The sequence below is a fragment of the Narcine bancroftii genome, chromosome 5 (genome assembly GCF_036971445.1).
Source record: "Narcine bancroftii isolate sNarBan1 chromosome 5, sNarBan1.hap1, whole genome shotgun sequence".
NCBI lineage: Eukaryota > Metazoa > Chordata > Chondrichthyes > Torpediniformes > Narcinidae > Narcine > Narcine bancroftii.
In genome coordinates, this window is record NC_091473.1 from 50,127,157 (window position 1) to 50,148,824 (window position 21,668).

Genomic DNA, 21,668 nt, shown 5'->3' on the forward strand with positions numbered 1-21,668 from the left:
AGAAGCTGCCCGGCCCGCTGAGTGTTTCTAGCGGTCTTGACAGTTCAGATCTATTCCTCCCTGTTCGATGTGGGGATCAGACTAGCATCGCATCCCCAGCGCCCCCCCCCCCCCAAAAACACACACACACCCTCTCACACACGCCAGTAGCTCTCGGGAACAAGGTTCAATGTGTGTTTATTATTCATGGTTAAAGGGAAAAAATTACTGGCGTCCGTGCAACAAAGAGCTTCTCCTCTGGCGCCCGGGTCTGCCACTGAAAGCAAACACCAAATGAGCAAAGCAGAGGACATCAGGACACCGCCAGAGGCAGTCGATGTGATTTCCGCAGTTTGGAGAGAAGGAAGTGTTTAAAAAAAAACCCCTTGAACAAGATTGCAGGGCGTAATGTGGAGCGAGCATCGAGGGCTCAGCGGGGAGACACTCCGATGAAGGAGGTAACGAGTCCTCATTGTTTTGCGCTCCATTTCGGTTAGTCCCCCCCCCCCCCCCCACCATTCCATTCCCCTTTCAAACGCCTTCCAGAGGGTGAGAAGGTGTTCCCACCGGCCGGGCTGCAACTCCCCTCAGAGTCCCCGTGGCCGGAGAACTCATTGTCCCTCACAGTTAGACGCGTGGAACTTTGAATCATTCTCTTTCTGTCCTTCTCTCCCCCTGACATGTGGACGATGAGCTGCTGCGGCGATAACATGCTGGAGAAAGCGCAGGACCGCCTGACCCCTCAGGGCGCGTTGTACAGAAATCTGCAACACTTTGTCAACGAGGATGGCAACTACGTCTTCTGCCGGTACTGGGAACCCGAAACCCCACCCAGGTGAGCTTGACCCGGCTTCAAGGCGCTTCTTTTGCAGGTGTCGCTGACCCTTTGCCATTCTTTTTTTTTAAAACAACAACCCGGGGACTTGAGCGCTTGGACACTGGCTTTTGCAGGTCTCCCTGCACCAGAGATGCTCCTTGTCCAACCAACTCCCTCGAATAACTCGCTGCTGAGCTATTCCCGGCTTTGACTTTAAAATCGATACTGAATCAGGAATTTCCCGAGGCGATCTTTCCCCGTTGAAGGAGAATGTCAGTCGGAACCCTCATGTCCGCTCGAAAGAGGCAAGAATGAAACAGGGCTGGTTGAATTGCAGGCGGCGAGACACTGAGGGCGAAAGGATTCTGTAGACACCGCCGCTCAGTCCAACTGGAGCGAGAGCGACCACACACGGGTCAGCGGGGTGGGGGGAAGGAACACTGCAGCTCAGGTAGAAACGGCCAGCCTGCCCTGCAGCGAGACTGAAGTGGGAAGGGGGAAAGAAGCTGGGGAGGGGCCAAGAGAAAGTGTGGGGGTGGAAAAGTTAGAGAAGCAAGCACAGATGGAGGTCAAAACAACAAATGAACCAGTGAAACCAGACGGGGTGGGGATTACCTAAAATTGGAAAAAATCAATGCTAATGCCATTAGGTTTCAGGCTGTCCTGAAGGAACATGATGTGCTTGTTCCTTGGGTTGACGTTTGGCCTCACCCTGACAATGAGGTTGGGGGACAGACAGGTCTGTGTGAGTGTGATTCCTTGAGCGCTATATTGATTCTTCCTTCAGTCGCATCTACCATCTGGACCAGGGTGTTTCCTGCAACGTGTAAAACAGACTGCTGGAAGAACTGTGAGGTCAGGCCAGCATCCGCGGAGAGAAACGCCTCTGGTCAAATCCCTGCTTCAGGAGAGGGAAGGCGGGCAATGTTAAAGAGAGAGCCAGTAGGTGATAAGAGGACTGAGGAGGGAGTGTAGGATGCTGGAGCCTGGTGGGGGAGCAGGAGAGTGATGGGTGGAGGCAGACAAGAAAAAAGAAGGGAAGGCAGATGGTTGGATGAAGGGGAGGAACATATCAGATCAGACAGCATCCATGGAGGAAGTGGACTATCCTAGCAAAGATTGGTTTGCATTAGGCCTTTTCACACCGCCAAATATAGGGACACTCCTAGGACCTAGGAAGGCAGCACCTCCTGGCCTTTCACACCGCGGCCTTACCTGGGAAATTGGAAATTGGGAATTTTAAGGAGGGTCCCGCCCTCTGCGATGATGTGACAAGTGACACTCTCGGGAAGTCCCACTGAAGTTGAATCGCACAGTTGTAATGGTGAACAGGATGGATTTACAGATGCTGGCCTTGCTACTCTGTGCCTCAATTACAAAGCAGGAAACTAGCTTAAACATAGTTGTCAATGGTATATTGCAAACGCTGGAGAAACAAGAAGCATATTTTTGATGCCTTTGTGATGCTCTCATGCAGGCGCTGACGTCACAAAGCTTACCTGGTAAACCATTTGTGCTTTCACACCACTAGAAAGGGACTGGCAGGTGAACTTGGCTGGGTTCCGAGAGAACCCACCCCGCCCCACTCAGGTCTCAGAGCCCGGTCAATTTTGACTGGTTCTGTCTGGTCCGACCTTTTCACACTGCAAGATTCCCAGGTACATAACTGGGTCAATTGCCCTGTTAACCCACTTGTACACGGTGGTGTAGCACCTTTACCATCCCCTAGACAATTTTGAAATTCTCATATATCCCCTCCAATTCGGCAAGCCTTTGCCTCCAATCTTTTATCCTTTCCATCTCATTTGTTCACCCTGCCTTCTGATGCCTGTGCTCTGAACACCTCCCTAAACATCTCCATCTCAATCACACTTTCTTCTCATTTAAGGATGTGCCATAAAACTCACCTCTCTGGTAACATGGTTACTACCAAACCTTTGTTCAGTAGCCCATCTGCACCATGGCTTGGTGTTAGTACTGTTGCTTCAAACTGTTTGTTTTGAAACCCAATTACTGTAGTTGTGTATTGATCTGAAGTGTTCAGAATCTGCTTCTCCGGGTAGATAACAGGAGCACAGATTGAAGATAATTGTTGAAAGAACCGGGGAGATATGATAATTATTTCACTCAGTAATTTGTTCTGATCTACAGTGTATTACTTGAAAGGGTGACTAAAACAGAGTGAACATAAGCTTTCAAAATGTAAATTTGCTTTAAATTTTCCAGGTCCAGTGGGAAATTTGATTTAGTAAGAATAATTAGTGAAATCTTTCAACAAGCCAGCAGGGAAAAGGATAGGCAGAATGAACTTCCCTTGATCTTTATGTCCATATGAACGTAGAATGTGCCAATGTACTGACATGGTGGTCCCCTAGAGCATCAGGAGTTAAACAGTACTGAAACATGTCATTTGGCCACCTTGTCTTTGCTGGTAATCAGGCATTCTTTTACATGAACCAAGAGTGACTCAACCGGTCAGGCAGTATACATGGAGCGAAGTGGTGAGTCGACATTTCGAGTCAGGACTCTCGAATCTTAATAAAGAATCCTTATCCAAAATGTTGACTGACTATTTCTTTCTAGGGACACTGCCTAACCCACAGTGTCCCTTCAGATTCTATTTGTTCACTCAAGATCCCAGCATCCACAATTCTGGTGTTTCTCTTTTCTTTCACAACAATCCTCCATTTCATTCTTCCCTAATTCTCCCATCACCCACCTACACAACGGACAATTTACAGTGACCAGTTACCCTATGCTCCTTTGGGAGGAAACATGTGGTCATAGAGTGAATGTACAGGTTCCACAGAGTGCTAGAAATCAGGATCGAACCTGGGTTCCTGGAGCTGTGAAAAACCTGCGTCATTGTAGGGAGATTCTATTCAATGAATAGAAGATTAAAGCTTGGACATTATTGAATTGAGTGGCCATAGGGCCCAACAAGAGGATAAATAACAAATAAAGATGCATGGACTTGCTTCTGTATGAAGAATATCCTGTCCCATGTGAATTACTGGCAATTATATCCTGGCCTTGAAGTGTAGTCGCTGCTGGAGAGTTGGAAATTCAGAGCTAGTTTACACAGCAATGTAACAGTGTCCAGACTATTTCCTTTCATGATTTTGGTCAAAACATTTATGCCCTCCCTCTCTGAAATGGTGCCATGGGAGTTTTTGATGTTCATCTGAGAGGACCCTACCACAAGAGAGAGAACACTTCAGCTGGCAGTGAGATGGAGGCACAAGCGACTGGAGACACTGGAATTCAGAGCAAGAAGCAAAGTATTAGAAGAACATCCAAGGAAGGAGATCGACAGTTGATGCTTTCCCCTTCCACACCTTCACCTGCCCACTATCCATATACCCAACCCCTCACCTACCATTCCCATTAGACACCATCCCTTCCATATATAGTTCCAGCAATCACTTCCCTTTGGCAGCTGTCTCTCTTCACCCAACCCTCCCCACCTCCTCCATTTGCCCTTTGTTTTCCTTCCACCACTCTCCTGCCTTTCTCTCAACTCCACCCTCCCACTCCCCTATCCATTCATCCCTCTGTGGGCTGTCTCTCGCCTGCTGATCTTGTGCCATCTCTCCTTTAATAGTGTCTTCCCTCTCCTTTCTTGATCCTGAAACATCGACTCTCCATTTCCCTCCCATGGCTTTCCACTGACCCGCTGAGACCCTCCTGCAGTTTGTTTTCAGCTTAATCATTCCCTTAGTGGAGAAGTATGTGAAGATTGAAGAGGCACAGCACACCAACAATCATGAAGAACATGCAAGGTGATCAGATTTAACTGCCTGCCCAGGTTACTGCCAATGCATCAGCCCATGGGTTGTGTTTTTAAAAATTTTGTTGTGTTTTCTTTCGCAATGACAATAAAGCACTTACTCTTGTCCCCTGAAGTGGGACTTGAACCCTCAATCTTCAGTGCCTCTCACTCAACCATGGGCCATGCCTGTCATGCCCTTCTCTTGTTGCAATGTTTGGAGTAGCTTTTGTCGATTTTCATTTTGAGATTCTATAGAGCCCAATACTTCTGCTTCTGGGAATGATGGCTTTAAACAGTCCTTCACTGTTAAGAGTGGAGCTGCCTCACAAAAGTATGTGGGAGTAGGTGGACCAAATGCATCAAATGTCCTTTAGGCAAAGCTGGACAAAGAAAAGCTTTGAGTTCCAATGAGTCTCTAACTCAATGACTCTCTTTGGAGAGCAAACAAAAGCCTCAAGCATCTTAAAACTCCATCCTCAGGAGCATTCAGCTCCTTGAGAGGTCTGGTGTAAATCCCAGGGGATGTGTTCTGGTGGATTGTTGTTGGGCAGTGAAAATAGATTATGGCAATCCACCTGTGATGTGCAGCAATGGTCCTGAATGCAAGTTCTAATCTAAAGGTTAGCCTGACCTGCTCTGGGAACTACTCTGCCCAAGGCCATAGAAAATTGCAGAGTTGTGAAGGCAGCTCAGACCATAAGACACACCTCCCCTTCATGAATTCCAACTCACCATCTTTTTATCCTTTCATATTTATTATATTTGCTTTTTCATGGAGCATTGTATTAATTTCACTCCTGCACTCCCCCCCCCCCCCCCCGCCTTATTGACCATTTATACTTGCCACTGCTTTGAAAAAACAGCTGTCATATTAGAGGATTCATCCCACCCTGGCCACACACTTTATTTCATTCTCCCTTCACGAAGAAGATTCACGTGTGTGAAATCATGTTCTACTGCAGCACTTTCCTGCTGTTATCAGATTTCTGAATGAACCTCAAACTTGTAAAATAATGTGTTGCCTTTGTTTTAACTGATCTCTCTCTATAACTCTGTGGTCTGTACTTTGTTTTCATTGCTGTACAACGTACGGGTTGACTAGCTGGACTGCTCACAAACTGAACTTTCTCATTGAACCTCCGTACACATAACAATAAACTTGAATTTGAAACTGGAGTTGTGTAAACTAGAGCTTGGCTTAATCATAGCTCTGTGGTTAGGCTATGGACAATAAAAAATGGAAAGAACTTCCACTTTAAAGCATACCTTGTCACCTCAGGATATCCCAAAGCATATTTTTAAGAGTCCTACAGTGCGGCTTCTGCAATGCAGTTGAAATCCAGCACTATCTATAAGGAGCTTGTACGTTCTCCATTGTCTGCATAGGTTTACTTTGGGTTCTCCCCCAAGAAGATGGATTGGGTTAGAAGGTTAATTGGCACATGCGTATATTTGGGCAGTGTGGGCTCATGGACTGGAAGGGCCTGTTATGGTACTGCATCCCTAAATCAAATTAAAATGTTTGGCATTAATGGTCAGACCAAGATCCAAGATTCAAGACTCCTCTAATGTCGTGTAATAAAAAGTGTAATGTTACATGAAATTGCCTTTAAGATTCAAATTATTTGATTGTCATAATAAATCAGAAAAAGTGATATTATCCAAAAATTCCTTTAGTTTACTATAAGGCAGACAAAGATTCACTATCAGCAAAAATTGCCCAGTGCCTCTTACAGCCAGAGAAAGAGGAGGAAAAGAGAGCCTCCCCAGAGTCACTGAATGTCCATGGCTTAACTTCCAGTGCTCCCACAACCCCTGCAGCCACACAGCCATCAGTCCAAACCATCAGCAACCTGAGCTCCAGATGCATACTCCTTTGACATGAACAGGAAGCCTCCAGTGCCCTCTCGAATCCCAGTTCCAATACCTGGTTCACATTCAGCCAGTCTCCAGCAGTCCGAAGGCTGGTTTGAGTCATTTGACTGCAATTTCCAGGAGCCGCAGCCTTCACCTCGAGTCACCAACAGCCTGTGTTCTCTTCAGTCTCAGAGGTCCTCATTGATCCATCGCCATGGTCACTGTGCCATGGATCATCTCCTTTGCTTCTCCCTCTCAAACTGGGGAGGGGGGATGGCCTCCCCATTTTCTGGTGTCCTGCACCAGTCCTGCTGGAATTTGCAACTTCTGGTGGCCGCTGCCAATCACAGGTGCTATCATCTTGGGGCAGACCCCATGGTCATGGATTTTAAAATAAACTCTCAAGCCGCAAACAGCTGTGCCTATGTGTTCCTCACCCACAGAGGCCCTCACTGGTCCACTGCCATGGTCACCATCCTGTGCGGGTCATCTCATCTGCTTATCCTTCTCAAACTGGGGTGTGGAGGTGGTGGCTCATCTGCTTCTCCTTAAATCGGGGGGCAGTGGTACTTCTCCAGAGTCTGAAACTTCTATTGGTTGCAGCCAATCATAGAGACTGCCATCTTAGGTCCAGACCCTGAGGTCGGGGGACTTTAAATAAGGCTACTGCCGGCTCCTTTAACAGGTTGTTTAGAGCCTGTATGGAGCCCTCAGCAATTGGACTGGGCAGTTGGACCCCACGGGGGAGCGCTGTGTCTCCGTTCCCCCACTCTCTGTGGGTCTGCACCAGATGTAGATGTGGTCCATCAAAAAACAATGCAGAGATCATCCACAGAACAAAACCAGTATGGTTTGACCGATAGTCTCTCAATGGAAAAGAACCACCTCTGTGAACAACAGTCTGTAGAGTTTATTGGGTTCTTTTAAACAGTGAAGACACCACTTGAAGTGCAATCAAAATGCAGAAACAGGTGACAACAATCGATGAAGGATTTTTTTAGTGATTCCAGCTGAAAGATTTCAGTACACAGGAAAAGGACTGTTTTTTTATATATCTCAGAAGAAAAAGTGCCTTGGAATTTTTGACATTATGTGAGATAACAGATGCAGAGAGAAAAGTATGGCTCATTAAGTAGTTCCTCCTTTAAGCCCACAGCACCAATTACGACCTGTGTTCAAGGGAAGATTGCAGAAAATCCATCCCTCTGCCTCCACCAGGCAGACCAAGGAGGGATGTAACCTCCTCTGTTTAATAATGATAATGAGTTTATTGTAAAATGTACATGTACACCAGAATCCTTATTTATAAAACTATAATGATAAACTAATTGAATTAAATGTCGAGACAATAAATACATAAGAGATCGGTAATAAATATTCATAGTAATCCACATGCTAAAAAGTGATGTGATTGTGCAGACAGGAGTGAAATAAGAAAGTCTGCAGATGCTGTGATTGTAGTTAAAACATAAAACTCCTGGAAAAACTGTTTTCAGGATCTGCTTAGTTTTTCCAGTACTTTTTTGCAGTCCTTTTGTGGTGTCAGAGCACTTTAAGTAAATAATCAAGCACATTGAAAGCTTGCAATGCTGACTGTCGTGTAATATTTTATCCTTAATACAGGTATAACATACTTAAGGATGTAAGGAAGAAGACCAGCTGTAGGCCATATAGTGGCCTTGGGGCTCCTGAAGCCTTCTCAGGCTGCATTGCAGGCCAACATCCTTATTTGATGAACTGGCTAAATCTAGGATGCATAGTGAGCTGAAGGGGCATCAGGGAGCTGAACTAAACCACTGTAAGTCAGTGTCTGTGGTATGAGGGTGGGCAAGGATAACACAGCCAGAGCTTGTACCTCAGTCCCAATTGCCCTTGAGGTAGAAGTGGAACATAGGAGGGGTGAGCTAGAAAAAGGCCAATGCCTCCAGATAAAATTGGCAATGGTGAGCACAGTGGAATCATTAGGTGAAAGATTCCATTTGGGTCAGTGGTCTCAGGACTGGGGCTTAAACTATAGAGAGAGGCTGAGAGACAGTCTTTTCTACCAAGAGCATAGGAGGAGGGTGGTGGGAACCTAATTCAGGTTTATAAAACCATGAAGGGCATAGATAAGGAGAACAGCCTCATTTTCCTTCCAGAGTCTAAAACTGAAGGGCATAGGAGTGGTGGGGGGGGGTGGGAGGGGGTGGGGGAGAGATTTAAAAGGGACCTGAGGAGTAACCTTTTTATCCAGAGGTTGGTAGGTGTGTGGAATGAGCAGCTGGAAGAGACCTAAGTATAAAGTTTAAAAGATATTTAGGCATGTATATAGATAGGAAAGATTTCGAGGGAAATTTAATTTTTAAAATTTATCACATGGGGTATAAGCTGATTCTGGCTATCGAAACCCGTACTGTCCAATTAACCTACAACCCCATACATTTTGCAGGGTAGAAGGAAATCAGAGCACTAGGGGAAAACCCATGAAGGTTACTGGGAGAACCAGCACAAGATTCGAACCTGGGTTGCTGGCACTGCAATAGTGTTGTACAAACCACTACACTAACTGTGCTGTCGACAACTGTACCAATATAGGCTGAACACAGGGAGATTTGGGTAGACAACTTGGTCAGCATGGATGAGTTGGGACCAAGGGATTGTTTCCCTGCTGTAAAACTTTTAAAAAAATTATTAGGCAAAAGGTCAATACTGATCATAAAACCAATGTTCAGATACTTGACGTAATGCTGACAGTAGTATTTGAAGACTAGTATTAAAAGACAGTGGATTTTGGGTGATGCAGGTTCCTGTAATTCAGACTATTCAGACTCCACAAGTGGGCAGGAAAGGCTTTGTGAGGTATGGACCAAGTGCAGGCAAATGGGACTAGCTTGGGTCGACAAATTGGTTAGCATGGATAAGATGTGCTTTCTGTGGTGTAAAACTCTGTGACTGTGTTCAGTGAGAAACAGTCCCACTGAAACATTTAAGGCCAGCAACCCTCCCTAATATTGAATTATTTATTTGTCACATGTGCCAACGTACAGTAAGAAGCTTTGTTTTGCATGCTATCCAGGCAATTCATACAGAAGGTAATGTAATAATAATGTGTAAATCGACAAATAAATAAGTGTAGGGAGTAGTGTTACAGGAGTCAAATTGTGCAGGGGATGGAGAAAGTACAAAAACATACTGCAGAGAATAGAGAAAAGTGGAGTTATAAAGACATCAACTTTTGCCATTGAGAGAGCCATTCAGGAGAGCCTGATAGCTGCAGGATAGAAATGTCCTTGAATCTGGAGGTTCATGTTTTCAAGATCATATATCTTCTTACTGATGGGAGGGGAGAGATGTGAGTGTGTCCTGGGTGGAATGGGTCCTTTAATATGTTGGTAGCTCCCCTGAGACAGCTGAAGGTATAGACAGAGTCGATGGAGGAGAGGCTGGCTTGTGTGATGATCTGAGCTGCGTTCAACACTCTCTGCAGTTTCTTGCAGTCTTGAGCACTCCTCCCACCTATCTCTATCTCTCACCTGCTAGCCTGCGTTCCTCCTTCCCACCCCCACCTTCCTGCTCAGGCTTTTGCCTGACTTTCGGCATATCTGAAAACAGGCTCAGGCTCGAAATGTTGACTTTCGTGGATGCTGTGTGACCTGCAGAGTTCCTCCATCACTTTTGTGTATTGTACTGGGACAAGGGACAGAAAACATTGTTCGGAGTTGTATATATTTGGTCAAACCATAGTGGTAATGTGACATAAAGATGCAACAAGGTGACATAATAATTCTAGGAGACTTTAATTTACATTTAAACTGAACAAATCAAGTTGGTACTAATTGTCCTGGAGTTGTGGAATGCCACAGCCCAGAAATGGGCCCTTTGCCCCTCCACGCTGACCCCTTTGCCCTTGTACACATTTCATTTGTCCATATGAAGTACAGAATCATAGGATTGGACAGAGGGTATAGAGTTCATGAAGTGTATGCAAGATGGTTTTCTAAATTAGGATGTGGGCAGACTAATCAGGAAAGTTGAGTCTCGATGAAGGGTTCTGACCCAAAGCACGGACTGACCATTTCTACCCACGGAAACAGGCTGACCCACGCTCCTATTGTTTAATCAGGAAACAGGCTAGAACTACACAATTAGAGCAAAAGGTTAAATCGGCAAACTTGTAACAAAGAAGTATTCAGAGCAGAGTAGTCATCATGACATGAGAGCATTTCAGAGAAAGATTTATACTGATGTAGTTTAACCTGAAACCATGGTCTTAACTATAAACAAAGCAAACTATGGAAGCATGAAATGTGACAGATTTATTAACAATAAATATGCATGGCTGACATTTAAAAATTGGTAGATAGTTTATGTAAATCTCTGAGGCACAAAAACCCAATAAGGAAAGTCATAGCCAATAGGAGAAGTTATGGATAGCATTTGATTGAAGTAGAAGGGCTATAAATGTGATCAGAAAGGCCAAGGATAAAGTAAACTTTAGATTCAGCAAAGAAAGACAAGACATTTTCATGGGAAAGGAGAGTGGAGAATGAAAGGAAATCTCGTGGGACACATAAACTGTTAAAGTTTCCATGGTTATGTAAAAAGAAAAGATTACAAAAGTTAAAATAGTTCCCTTACAGCGTGAGATGAGGGAAAATATTTCAGGAATAAGGAAATGGCAGAGAAAATAAATGTCAGTTTTTATGGAAGGAGAAATAGTAAACCATCAAATAGTGAAGGATTGGTCTAGAGAGAATGAGGAAGTAATGAACTGGCATCAGTGAAAAAGCTCTCTCTCTCTCTCTCTCTCTCTCTCTCTCTCTCTCTCTCTCTCTCTCTCTCTCTCTCTCTCTCTCTCTCTCTCTCTCTCTCTCTCTCATCCCCTCTCCCTCTCTCTTTAATTTTATTTATTGGTTTTTATAATAAATACAATACAATGAAGAAAAGGGAACAAAAATGAAAATACAATATCACTTATGCATATATATCAAGACCAAAGAGTATAAACTCGGTCCCCCCTCCACTGCACTGAATGAAGACAGAAAAGACATAAAAAATATTACAAATATATATTTTAAAAACCCCACCTAACCTACTCTATTAAAAAAAGAAACTAACCTTTTCTCTCTCTCCCTCCCTCCCTCTCTCTCTCGCCTTGCACTTTAATCTTTAGAGGCACCATTTGTTTTTTTTCTTTCCCTCTCTGCACTTTTCCACTTCCCCTACATCTCTCAAAATAGAGTGGGGTTTCAATGACTTGTCACTGATGTTTTACCATTTCTTACAACAGCAAACATAAATATCCTTTCTTTCTTTTCCACTTTGCTAAAATGTGTGTGGCACAGCTTCCAAGGAAGCTTTATGCTGCACCTGTGTGTAGAATGTACTGAGCTGTGTGTGCTACAGACCCAAGTACATAAACTAGGCTGACACATTAGTGGATGTTGAATTGAATTGTTTATTGTCGTATATATTGTGATACAGTGAAAAGCCTTGTTTTGTGTGCTATCCAGTCAGGTCAACATTTGAATATATGAGGTATTTATATAGAATATAAATATTATAGTTGACCATTTGGCCCATTGAGCCTCCTCCATTATTTAAAAAGATCATGGCTGATCTAGCGAAGAACTCGGCTCCACTTACCTGCCTTTTCATCATAACCTTAATTCCCGAGGATGAAAAAAAATCTACTTAACTATTTTTTTAAGTATATTAAATGAGATAGCCTCCACTACTTCCATGGGTAGAGAATTCCAAGATACCCATTATTTTAGTCCACCAATAGTTCAATAAATAAAAGTGCAAGATATAGCATCCTATAGAAGGGTACAGTTAACAATAGGCCTTTTGTGAAAATGTACTTACAAGTGGTCCATTCAAGAGTCTGATAACAGTGGGGAAGAATTTCTTCTGGAATCTGGTGGAGTGAAACAAGAACATCTGCAGTCGCTGTGATTGTAGTAAGTACACGAGAGTTAGGCCTGAAACATTAGTTATATATCTTTGCCTCCTGTGTGACCTGCTGAGCTTTTCCAGCACTTTTGTGCATTTGTTTGAATCTGGTGGTGCGCTTTTTCAAACTTCTGCCCAAGGGGAGGGCAGAGAAAGGACTGTGACTGAGGTGAGTGTACTGGGGTCGTGTTGCAGTCAGATTGAATATTGGGCATGACAGGGGGTGTAAAAATCTCAGTCAAGATCTGCACTTATTCAACATCATCATTGCACAAAAGCTTCCTACATTGCACAGTAAATAGACATGAAAAAAAGTGCTTATTTTACATGAAGGAACTTGATATTAGGAAAGAAAGATTAAAATGGAAATCCTGATGTTGTTCAATGTGGAGCTTGTAGCATTACTTCTCCTCAGTTGTTTAATAATCAGCTATAAACAGGAGTCTTAACAGTTTGGATGTCAGCCAGTTTCAGCAGCCTGGCTGTCAGCCAGTTCTTTGCCATATTTGGGCCTCCTTTCCTCCCTCTCCCCTTCTCCACTGAAACAATCAACTCCTTATTGAGATTTGGCTCCCATGGGATCGTAACATAGGACATCATAGCTTAGGAGTAGGCCCTTTGGCCCACGATGCCTCTGCTGACCACGATGCCAGCTTAAGTTGCACCTTGGCCTGCACATGGTATATATCACCCACTTCTCTGCCTCAGGAGTCTTGACTGAAGAAGACGGCCTGTTGTTTCAGGATGAGGCTGTTTGCCTGAACAGCAACGGTGAGCTCTAACGGATTTTCTCCCACTTTACCCAATGAAGCAGGAGACAATTTATGGAACCCGCTGCTCAGCCCCACCTCATGTTGCTCAGTAACTTCTTACTTCTGTAGCTGCCTTGAGGAAACGCAGGTGTTGGAGGGGTTGAGAATAGAGGTGTGAGGGCAGTCCAGTGGTGGCACAGCTGCGAAAACCCTGCCTCACAGTGTCATGCCCCTGAACGCAGCACAAGAGTAGACCCTTCGCCCTACCATCCCTATACTGACCGTGATGTACCTGCTTGAATCCTTGCTTATTCATGTGTGGAGAAACTTGTTTTGCACATCTCCTTTAAACTTTCATGGTCTAACCTTAAAGCTATGCCTCCTGGTATTCAAGACTTTCACCCTGGGGAAAAGACTCAGACTGTCTACCCTATCAACGCCTTCCATCATCTTTCTGGTCGCATTGCAGCCTCTGATGCTTCAGAGAAACAACCCAAGTTGGTCCAACCTTTCCTTATAGCTAATCCGGACAATATCCTGGTGAACCTCTTCTGCACCCTCTCCAAAGCTTCCACATCCTTCCTATAATGCCGCATGCAGAACTGCACACGACCCTCTGAATGTGGATCATTCAAAATGTTATGCAGCTGTAATGTAGCTTACCAACTTTTATAAATCTTCAGTAAATGTAAGTTCACACCACTTTGGAAAGGAAAATAGTAGACTTGACAATTATTTAAATGATGAAAAATTGCAATGTGCTGTTGTGCAGATTTCTGGGAGTGCTTGTACGTGAATCACAAAAAAGTTAGTTTGCGGGTGGAGCAGGAAATCAAGAAGGCAAATGGAACATTGTCCTTCATTCCCAGATGTAATGAATTTAAGAGCAGTGAGATTTTGCTGCAATTGTACAGGAAACTGATGAGCCACACCCAGATGACTACATGCAGTATGGTCTCCTTACTTGAGAAAGGATGTACTGGATTTGGAGGTGGTGAAGAGGAGCTTCATCAGGTTGATTCTGACAATGAGTGGGGGGTGGGGGAGGTTATCTTAGGAGGAGAGATTGATTCACTTGGGATTGTACTCACTGGTGTTTAGAAGGATGAGCAAAATCTTATAAACATATAACAGAATGAAACAAATTGCTAAGATAGAAGCTGGGAGGTTGTTTCCACTGGCAGGTAAGACTAGAACTAGAGGTTATAGGCTCAAGATTCAGGGGATTAGATTTAGGATGCAGATGAGAAGGAACTGCTTTTCTCAGAGAGTAGTGAATCTGGAAGTCTCTGCCCAAGGAAGCAGTATAGAGGCTGCCTCATTCAATATATTTAAGACCCAGATTTCTGGGAAATAAGGATAACAGCGAAGAGGTGGAAAAGTGGAGTGGAGTCCATGGCAGAGCAGGCTTAATGGGGCAGAGGAAAGCTTCAGAAGACACATTCTTCACTCCAGGCAACATTCTGGTAAATCTTTGCACCCTCTAAAGCATCCACAACCTTCCTATAGTGAGGAGAACAGAACTTAACACGGTATACTGCACACAAGCTAGGGTTCACAGCAACTGTTGCACACAGTCCCAGCATAATCTCACTGCTCTCACACTACCTGCCTTAACTAAAAAAGGAAATAATAAATGTGCATTGCTGGAAATATTGAGCAGACCAGGCAGTGTCAATGGGAGGAGAGATGAGGTGAACGTTTCAGGCTGAAGGCATTCATGCCAGAGGAACTAATGTCACCTATGTCATGCCAATCTCAGTTGGCCCAGAAGGTTGTGAAATTCATTGCCTGAAAGAGTGATGGAAGTAGATTGATTATAATTTCTAAAAAGATATTGGAGTTCCTTAAAGTCCATATCACTGAAGACCTCTTCTGGAGCCAGTGCATTGAGGCAGCCATGAGGAGATCTGGCATGCCATTGAATGCTCCATCCAACTTCTTCAGGTGCACTGTGGAAAGTGGTTGGGTGGTCGGATCATGGCCTGGTTTAGGAATTTGACTGCTTAGGAATACAGAAGGTAACAAACAAAGCCAGATCCATCACAGGCTCCAACCGCCCGGCCATTGAATGCATATATGTGAGGTGCTGCCTCAAGATGGTAGCCAACATCATAAGGGACCCCACCCCCCATCCCCCCCACCCCCCACCACCTTGATCATAACTCTTCTCACTGCTACTTTCAAACAGAAGGTACAGAAGCTCAGGTCAGCTCACTTGTCTGAGTGCCACTAGTACCATGTAACCCAGTACTACCTGTCACATGGTCAGGTGGTTGGCAACTAAACTGGCTCCCCCACCAGGCTTGCCTGGTGCAGAGGGAGGCTAGACACCCTGCAGAATGAAAAACAAGGGCAGATGATCCCTCTCATAGGATAAACGGCCGTCTAGCAAACACGTGCCGTGAAGTGTGGAAAGGGCATCCCTTGCATTGAAGTTTAATCTGGCCATTCACTGCAATTCCCCCAGCTGCCTTGGACCTCGCCATGCTGCTGAATCTGGGAGGGGATGTCGAGAGGGTGGGTCTGGACCTGTGCAACCTCCTACTCACCTAAAATCCATTCATGCACACGCTGCTTCTTTCTGAGGAGTGGGGTGTCCTATCAAACTCCACAAACTGACTGAAAGGAACCATCATCATCCTATGGGATGGACAGCCAGAAGAAGACAGAAGACCAGCACCTCTAATTTTAAGAATAGGTTCTTGCCAACAGCCATCAGGCTCTTGAACCTACCCTGGTTACATGAATCAGGACTGCTCAGACACCACAAAAGACCTCAATATTGCTCAGTCACTTTTTTTGCACCACGATAACTGTGAAAACTTGTTATCTATCTATTTTCTGTGTATTTCTTGTCTCTTTATTTCATTAATTATGCAGCCATTTTTAGTTTGTTTTGCAGTTTTTTTTTCTCCCCCAAGTACTTGCTCAGATGCACCAAGAAAGAATTTTGGTGCATGTGTACATTGTCTAACATGTACGACAGTAAACTCATTATCATTATACACACCAAAGCCACGGAGCTTGGTGGAAAGGGAAGGGATTGGACTAATTTCAAAGAATCATAGAAAATAGGTGCAGGGGAAGGCCATTCAGCCCTTTGAGTCTGCTCCAGCCTTCAGTGCGATCATGGCTGATCATGCAACCTCAATCTTGCTCTCCATACCCCTTCAACCCTTTTGCCATGAGGGCCAGATCCAATTTCCTCTTGAATGTATCTAATGTTCTGGCCTGAACAGCTTTCTGTGGTAAGGAACTCCAAATTTCACAACTATGTTGAGTGAAAATTTTCTCCTCATCTCTGTCCAAAATGTCTGATCCCTTATACATAGACAGTATGGAATTAATTGGCTGAATTGTCTTCCTCTGAGTTAGTTAGTGTTGGGATAAAGGACCAGTTGGACACGGGTGTATAAAGAAGTGGAGGATCCAGGCCCTCTTTTGTCCTCAATCTATCTATGGGAGCTCTTTCAGATTCTCTGTGTGAGGAGCTTTGGATGGGGTACCCTTGAACCACTTAGATATTCTCAAAGGCAAGGATCTATTTTTCAGGCAAACCTGTTTCCTAAACAAATAGGGGAGAGATTTAAAGGGGTACCTGGGGGTCTACTTTTTCTCATGGTAGGTACACAGAAGGCTTGGAAACCAGAAACTTGATAAAAAGTTTTTTTTAACCTATACATATGTACAAAGTGCAGATGCAATAAAATCTTACTCGTTGCAGCTTCACACTGACAACAACCTAAGGATAAGTAAAAAAAGATAATGAATATAAAAGGAGGAGAAAAAAATGTGCTGTTGACGCTGTCATTGCAGTGCAATACACTAAAATGTGCTGTTGACGCTGTCATTGCAGTGCAATACACTAAAATGCTGGAGAAATGTTGCATCTATAGGAAGTGCTGGAGTAACCAGCATTTCAGGCCTGATCCCTTTTACGTATTATAAAGCAAAAAATGTGCTGTGTCAGTAATGCAGGCATATCTTCGTGGGGGTGGGGGAAGTCTAGTAGTAGTATTATGTTAAGGGTGGTACCTAAATTAACGAACTCAGACCTGGAACTAATGTAATTCAGTCAACGTGAAGCCTGAAAAAAAATGGCAGCGCTGCTGTTGGTGCAGACTTGAGGAGAGCAGAGAGCGAGGACACAACGCTCCCCCTCAGGGTCCAAATGCTCAGTCTAACTGCTATTGCTCCATACAGGCTTCAAATGGCCTGTTAAAGGAGCCAATGGTCTGGGCTCAAGGGGGCAGCACCTGTGTTTGACAACAGCCCCAGTGGGTTGCAGGCACTAGGTAAGCAGAGGACTAGTGCAGGGCACCAGTAAACAAGGATGCCACCCCCTGTTTGAGAAGGAGAAGCAGGAGAAATGAACCTATGGGATAGTGACCACAGCGGCAGATCGGTGAGGTGCTCCGCAGCTGAAGATCACACAGGGCTGTGGGTGACTTGAAGTGAGGAATCCCTGTGGGCTGCTGGCAACTGTGGACAAGGGGCTTGCACCAGGCTGTGGACTGCTGGAGAATGGCTCACATGGCTGAAAGGGTACCAGGTATCCAAACCGGGGATGAGGGTGTGCTGAGGGCACTGAGGGCTTCCTGATTGTGTCAGAGGTTTGGATCTGGAGCTCGGGTTGGTGATAGTTTGGACTGAGGGCAGTGTGGCTGAAGGCAAATCGCTCAATGATTCTCTTTTGCTTCTCTTTCTCTGGCTGTAAGTGGCACCAAGAAATTTCTGCTGAAGGCAAATCTTTGTCTGCCTTTCAGTAGATTAAAGTAAATTTTGCATTATGTTACTTTTTTTGTTTTATTAAATTACAATAAAAGTATCTTGATGAGTGGGCTGCTTGGTGCTAATTCCTTTTGGTTGAAATCTTGAATTATGCTTTTTACATGGCTGTATGAATGTTAGAGATAACCTACTGGTCTGTTCACAGAGGAACTCTTCACTGCACTGGTCATTTAGTGAGAAATAAACATAAACACATTTTCAGGTGAGGTTTCAGTTGCAGGTCTGGTGACAGAGGTCAAATCAGGATTGAATCAGAGGGTGTGGTGGGGTTTGCTGACAGTGAAAATTATGCTTGCCATTCCACTGGTGAGTTGTTTTCACCTTGTTCTTCCAGAGCCCTGGTGATGATAATACATGGTGCAGGAGAACACAGTGGGTCCTACATGAATGTGGCCACAATGCTCGTTAACCAGTCCTTGTTTGTGTTCTCACATGATCATGGTGAGTGCCATCTTCTGGCTATTAACTGCTGTTAGGAGATTCTTCATCTCCCAAAGCCAACAGGAGTGGTCATACACAAGAGAATTAGTCAAATATATTGAGCTCAAATTATTCATCAGCTGAGCTGTGAGGCAACCTTTAACTGGTACAGAAAGGTCTTGCTGTCCAAAAACACCCTGGACTTCATGCCAGGGTTTTCAGAATAATCGGACAGACCATCCTCTGGCCACCATTATGGCTGATAAAAATTGAACAGCCCCAGCTATGCCACAACCTTAAAGGTTTGCCAGCTTTCAAACTATCTATAAGGCAGCAAAAAAAATTTGCAAAAAAAAAATCAATCAGTTAAAAGCTACACATGCTTAAAACATTTTAATAATTGGAAACATTTAAATAATTTTGATGTCAGTCATGTGACTTTCTTCCTCGCAACCATTCCTCTCTATTGAAACTAATGGACTTGTACAGGTTCAGCTGGCATCTTCCCCATTGCAGCCTTTTAACTCTTCTGTACTGCACTCCATGAGGAGCTCAACATTTATCAAAGGATTGGAAGTGAAGTGGGGGAGCTCTGAACTCCCCAAAAGTTAATTGCATTAATTGTCACAGAACTTCTGGAAGTCCCCACCTCCTCAAACCGCAGACATCATAATTTTGAGATAAAGACAGAAAACACTTGAAACGATTGGTGTGTCAGACAGTCAGTATATGTGTAGGGTTAGCATTTCAGCTCAAAGACTTTACATTTTGGTGAAAGATTAGTGAATGTTCAGTGGAGTGTCTTGAAGGAACAGAGAGAGGTGGAGAGGTTCAAAGAGGAAATGACGTAGCACAAGGACATGAAGACCTGCCCACCAATGTGGAAGGGATTGGAAAGGGCACAGAAATGGAGGATCACATAGGTTCAGAGGTTTGTAGGATGGGAGAAAGTGAGAGGGAAATTAAGTCACAAAGGCATGGAGGAAGTTAGAAGTGGGGGATAAGGACAAGTGTAGGAAATAAGGTTTTAAAACCCTACACGAAGGGGGGTGGTGCTTATTGTGGAGACACAAAAGACTGCAGATACTGGAATCCAGCATAAAAATAAACTGCTAGAGGCACTTAGCAGAGCAGGCCATATCCACGGAGGGAAATGGATACTTGACTTTTCAAATAGAACCTCAGAACTTAGAAAGGAGAAGGAAGATGGGACAGTATTAAGGAGTGGAGGTAAGGGATCAGTAGGTGGACCAAGGAGCAGAGAAGGATGATGGACAACTAGAGCTGGAGGGGGGTGGGGAAGGTGGAGACAGCTGCTGAAGGAAAGAGATAGAGTGGGAATTGTGGGTGGGTGGTAAGAAGGTGGGGAAGGCTGATTGTGGAGGGCTGCAGTTTTGGGATGATGGGTGGTATTGAGTTGGACAGGAGATGGTTTTGATTCTGACTCAGTCAGGAAACAGAAAGAAGGAAAAATAAAGAGCAAAATAGGTAAAATATGTCATTTAGAAAAACTGAATGAAAGTCATGACCAATAAATTAATTTTCGTGTGTTTGTTCCCCTGAGACCCCTTTGTTCCTCTAACTGCAGAGTCATGCCTTGAATTTAATAAAGGACCTCCCAATTATTCCTAAAATATCTCCTGACCCCCTCCCTCTCACTGGCTACCTTCCACCTTCCACCTTATCCTCTGATGCAAGGTCTCAATCCAAGGCTTCGGTCATCTTGAGCCACTGAGTTCTTCCGGCAGACTGTTTTGCTCTGGATTCCTGTCCTGCATTTATTGTTTCGCTGTCACCATGCATCCGCAGTCTCTTGTGTCTCTGGACCAGCTGACATCTCTCAATGCGCAACATCCCTTGCCAATCGTTACTCCATACTGTGGGATGTCCTGTCACTACACTAATGGTGAACTACTCCAACACCATTAAAGAGTACTAGTTACACTATTGTAACACCACTTTTCATATTTTATTTGTGGTAAACTCATATATATTGTATTTATCTCCTTTTAATTTAATTAATGTATCCTATTGTAGTTTTTTTTACAAAGTACACATTCAGCTGCAGTAAGAATTTTGGTGCATTTGTCTATTGTACAATGTATGTGACAATAAAATTGTCTTTATTTCCAGTCCTCTGCAGTATTGATGAACCATTTGATTTGATATTGTTCACAATATGAGAAACGATGAAAGGAGAAATTTGTAGTTCCAAAGTGTAGATGGTTAATATAAATGTAGATCTCAGAATTCCAGGGCAGATCCTTGCAGAAAACTACCACCCACCTCTTTGCATTTTGAATAGCAACCCTTTGCTCTCTCTCGTGAAAATAACTTGCAACCTATTTCATTGCTTGTGCCCCAAGTGAATTTTCTCACCTTCTTCACCTGCCACTGAGAAACTCAGCAGGTCCCTGTGCATCCATCCACAGGAGGTAAAGATTTAACCTGAGCCCTTCATCACCGTATGTGCAAAAAAGCCAGCAGGCGCCAGAATAAAAAATGGGTGGGGCGGGGGGGGGGGGAGGGCAGCAAGAGGAGCACAGACTAACAGGCAAGAGGCCATAAAATGGATGTGGACAGGAGAGCAGGAAAGAAAACTGAGAATTAATTGGGGGGTGGGATTTAACCGTGAATGAAGAACTGAAGGAAAGGAGGCAGAAGAATAGGGAGAGACAGCTAGAGTTGGGTGCTGGCAGAGACTGAAGACGCGAATGTTAATGTCATCTGGTTGGAGGGAGCCCAGGCGGAATATGAGGTGTTGTTCCTCTATTTTACAGATGGTCTAAGTTTGGCAATGCACAAACTGGGGACAGACATCATCATGGGAATGGAGCAGGCAATTCTAAGGAAATAATCCTTTGCATTAACATTGTCCAATCTCTCTGTGATCTCTTCAAAATAAATATCAGGAAGGTTGGGTCAAGCAAAAGAAAATACAGATGCTGGAAATCAGAAATAAAGACAGAAACAGCTGAAAAAAAACCTCAGTAGGTTATGCGGCATCTGGAGAAAGAGAAATAGCCAATGCTTCAGCTCCACGATCCTTTGTCAGAACTGGGGAAGAAAGAGGTGCAAGTTGGCATTCCGTAGAAGGTCGAGGAAGGATGTGTAGAGCAAAGTAAATGTCTGTGAAAGGATGAATCAAAAAAGCTTAATGAGGGCAGTTTCCTGGATATTAAGTTCCTAGAGTCAGTGTCGTGAGTTGTCATTGGAGATGATATTAAATCAAGTGGCTCATCAATACTGTTGAAGACTTGAGCACTTGACCAGTGGGCTTGGTTTTGCAGGGTAGACGTGCTTGTTGTATAAGAAAAATTGAGTCAACATGATAATAGAAACA

The 21,668-nt window shown here is 44.2% G+C and overlaps 1 protein-coding gene across 5 annotated transcripts in view; it reads left to right on the forward strand.

Annotated features, from left to right (window-relative positions):
* The first annotated feature begins 201 nt into the window (after positions 1–201).
* mgll (monoglyceride lipase) overlaps positions 202–21,668 on the forward strand; it is a 71,610-nt gene continuing 50,143 nt past the window's right edge. For 4 of the 5 annotated variants that reach the window (XM_069937385.1, XM_069937390.1, XM_069937387.1 and 1 more), the window contains exons 1-2: positions 496–814; positions 18,240–18,346. In XM_069937385.1, the coding sequence (XP_069793486.1) occupies positions 660–814; positions 18,240–18,346 (262 nt within the window). In that variant the 5' untranslated portion in view covers positions 496–659. Of the gene's footprint in view, positions 438–495; positions 815–18,239; positions 18,347–21,668 lie in introns of those variants that run through there. The other variant, XM_069937386.1, reaches the window with a different exon arrangement.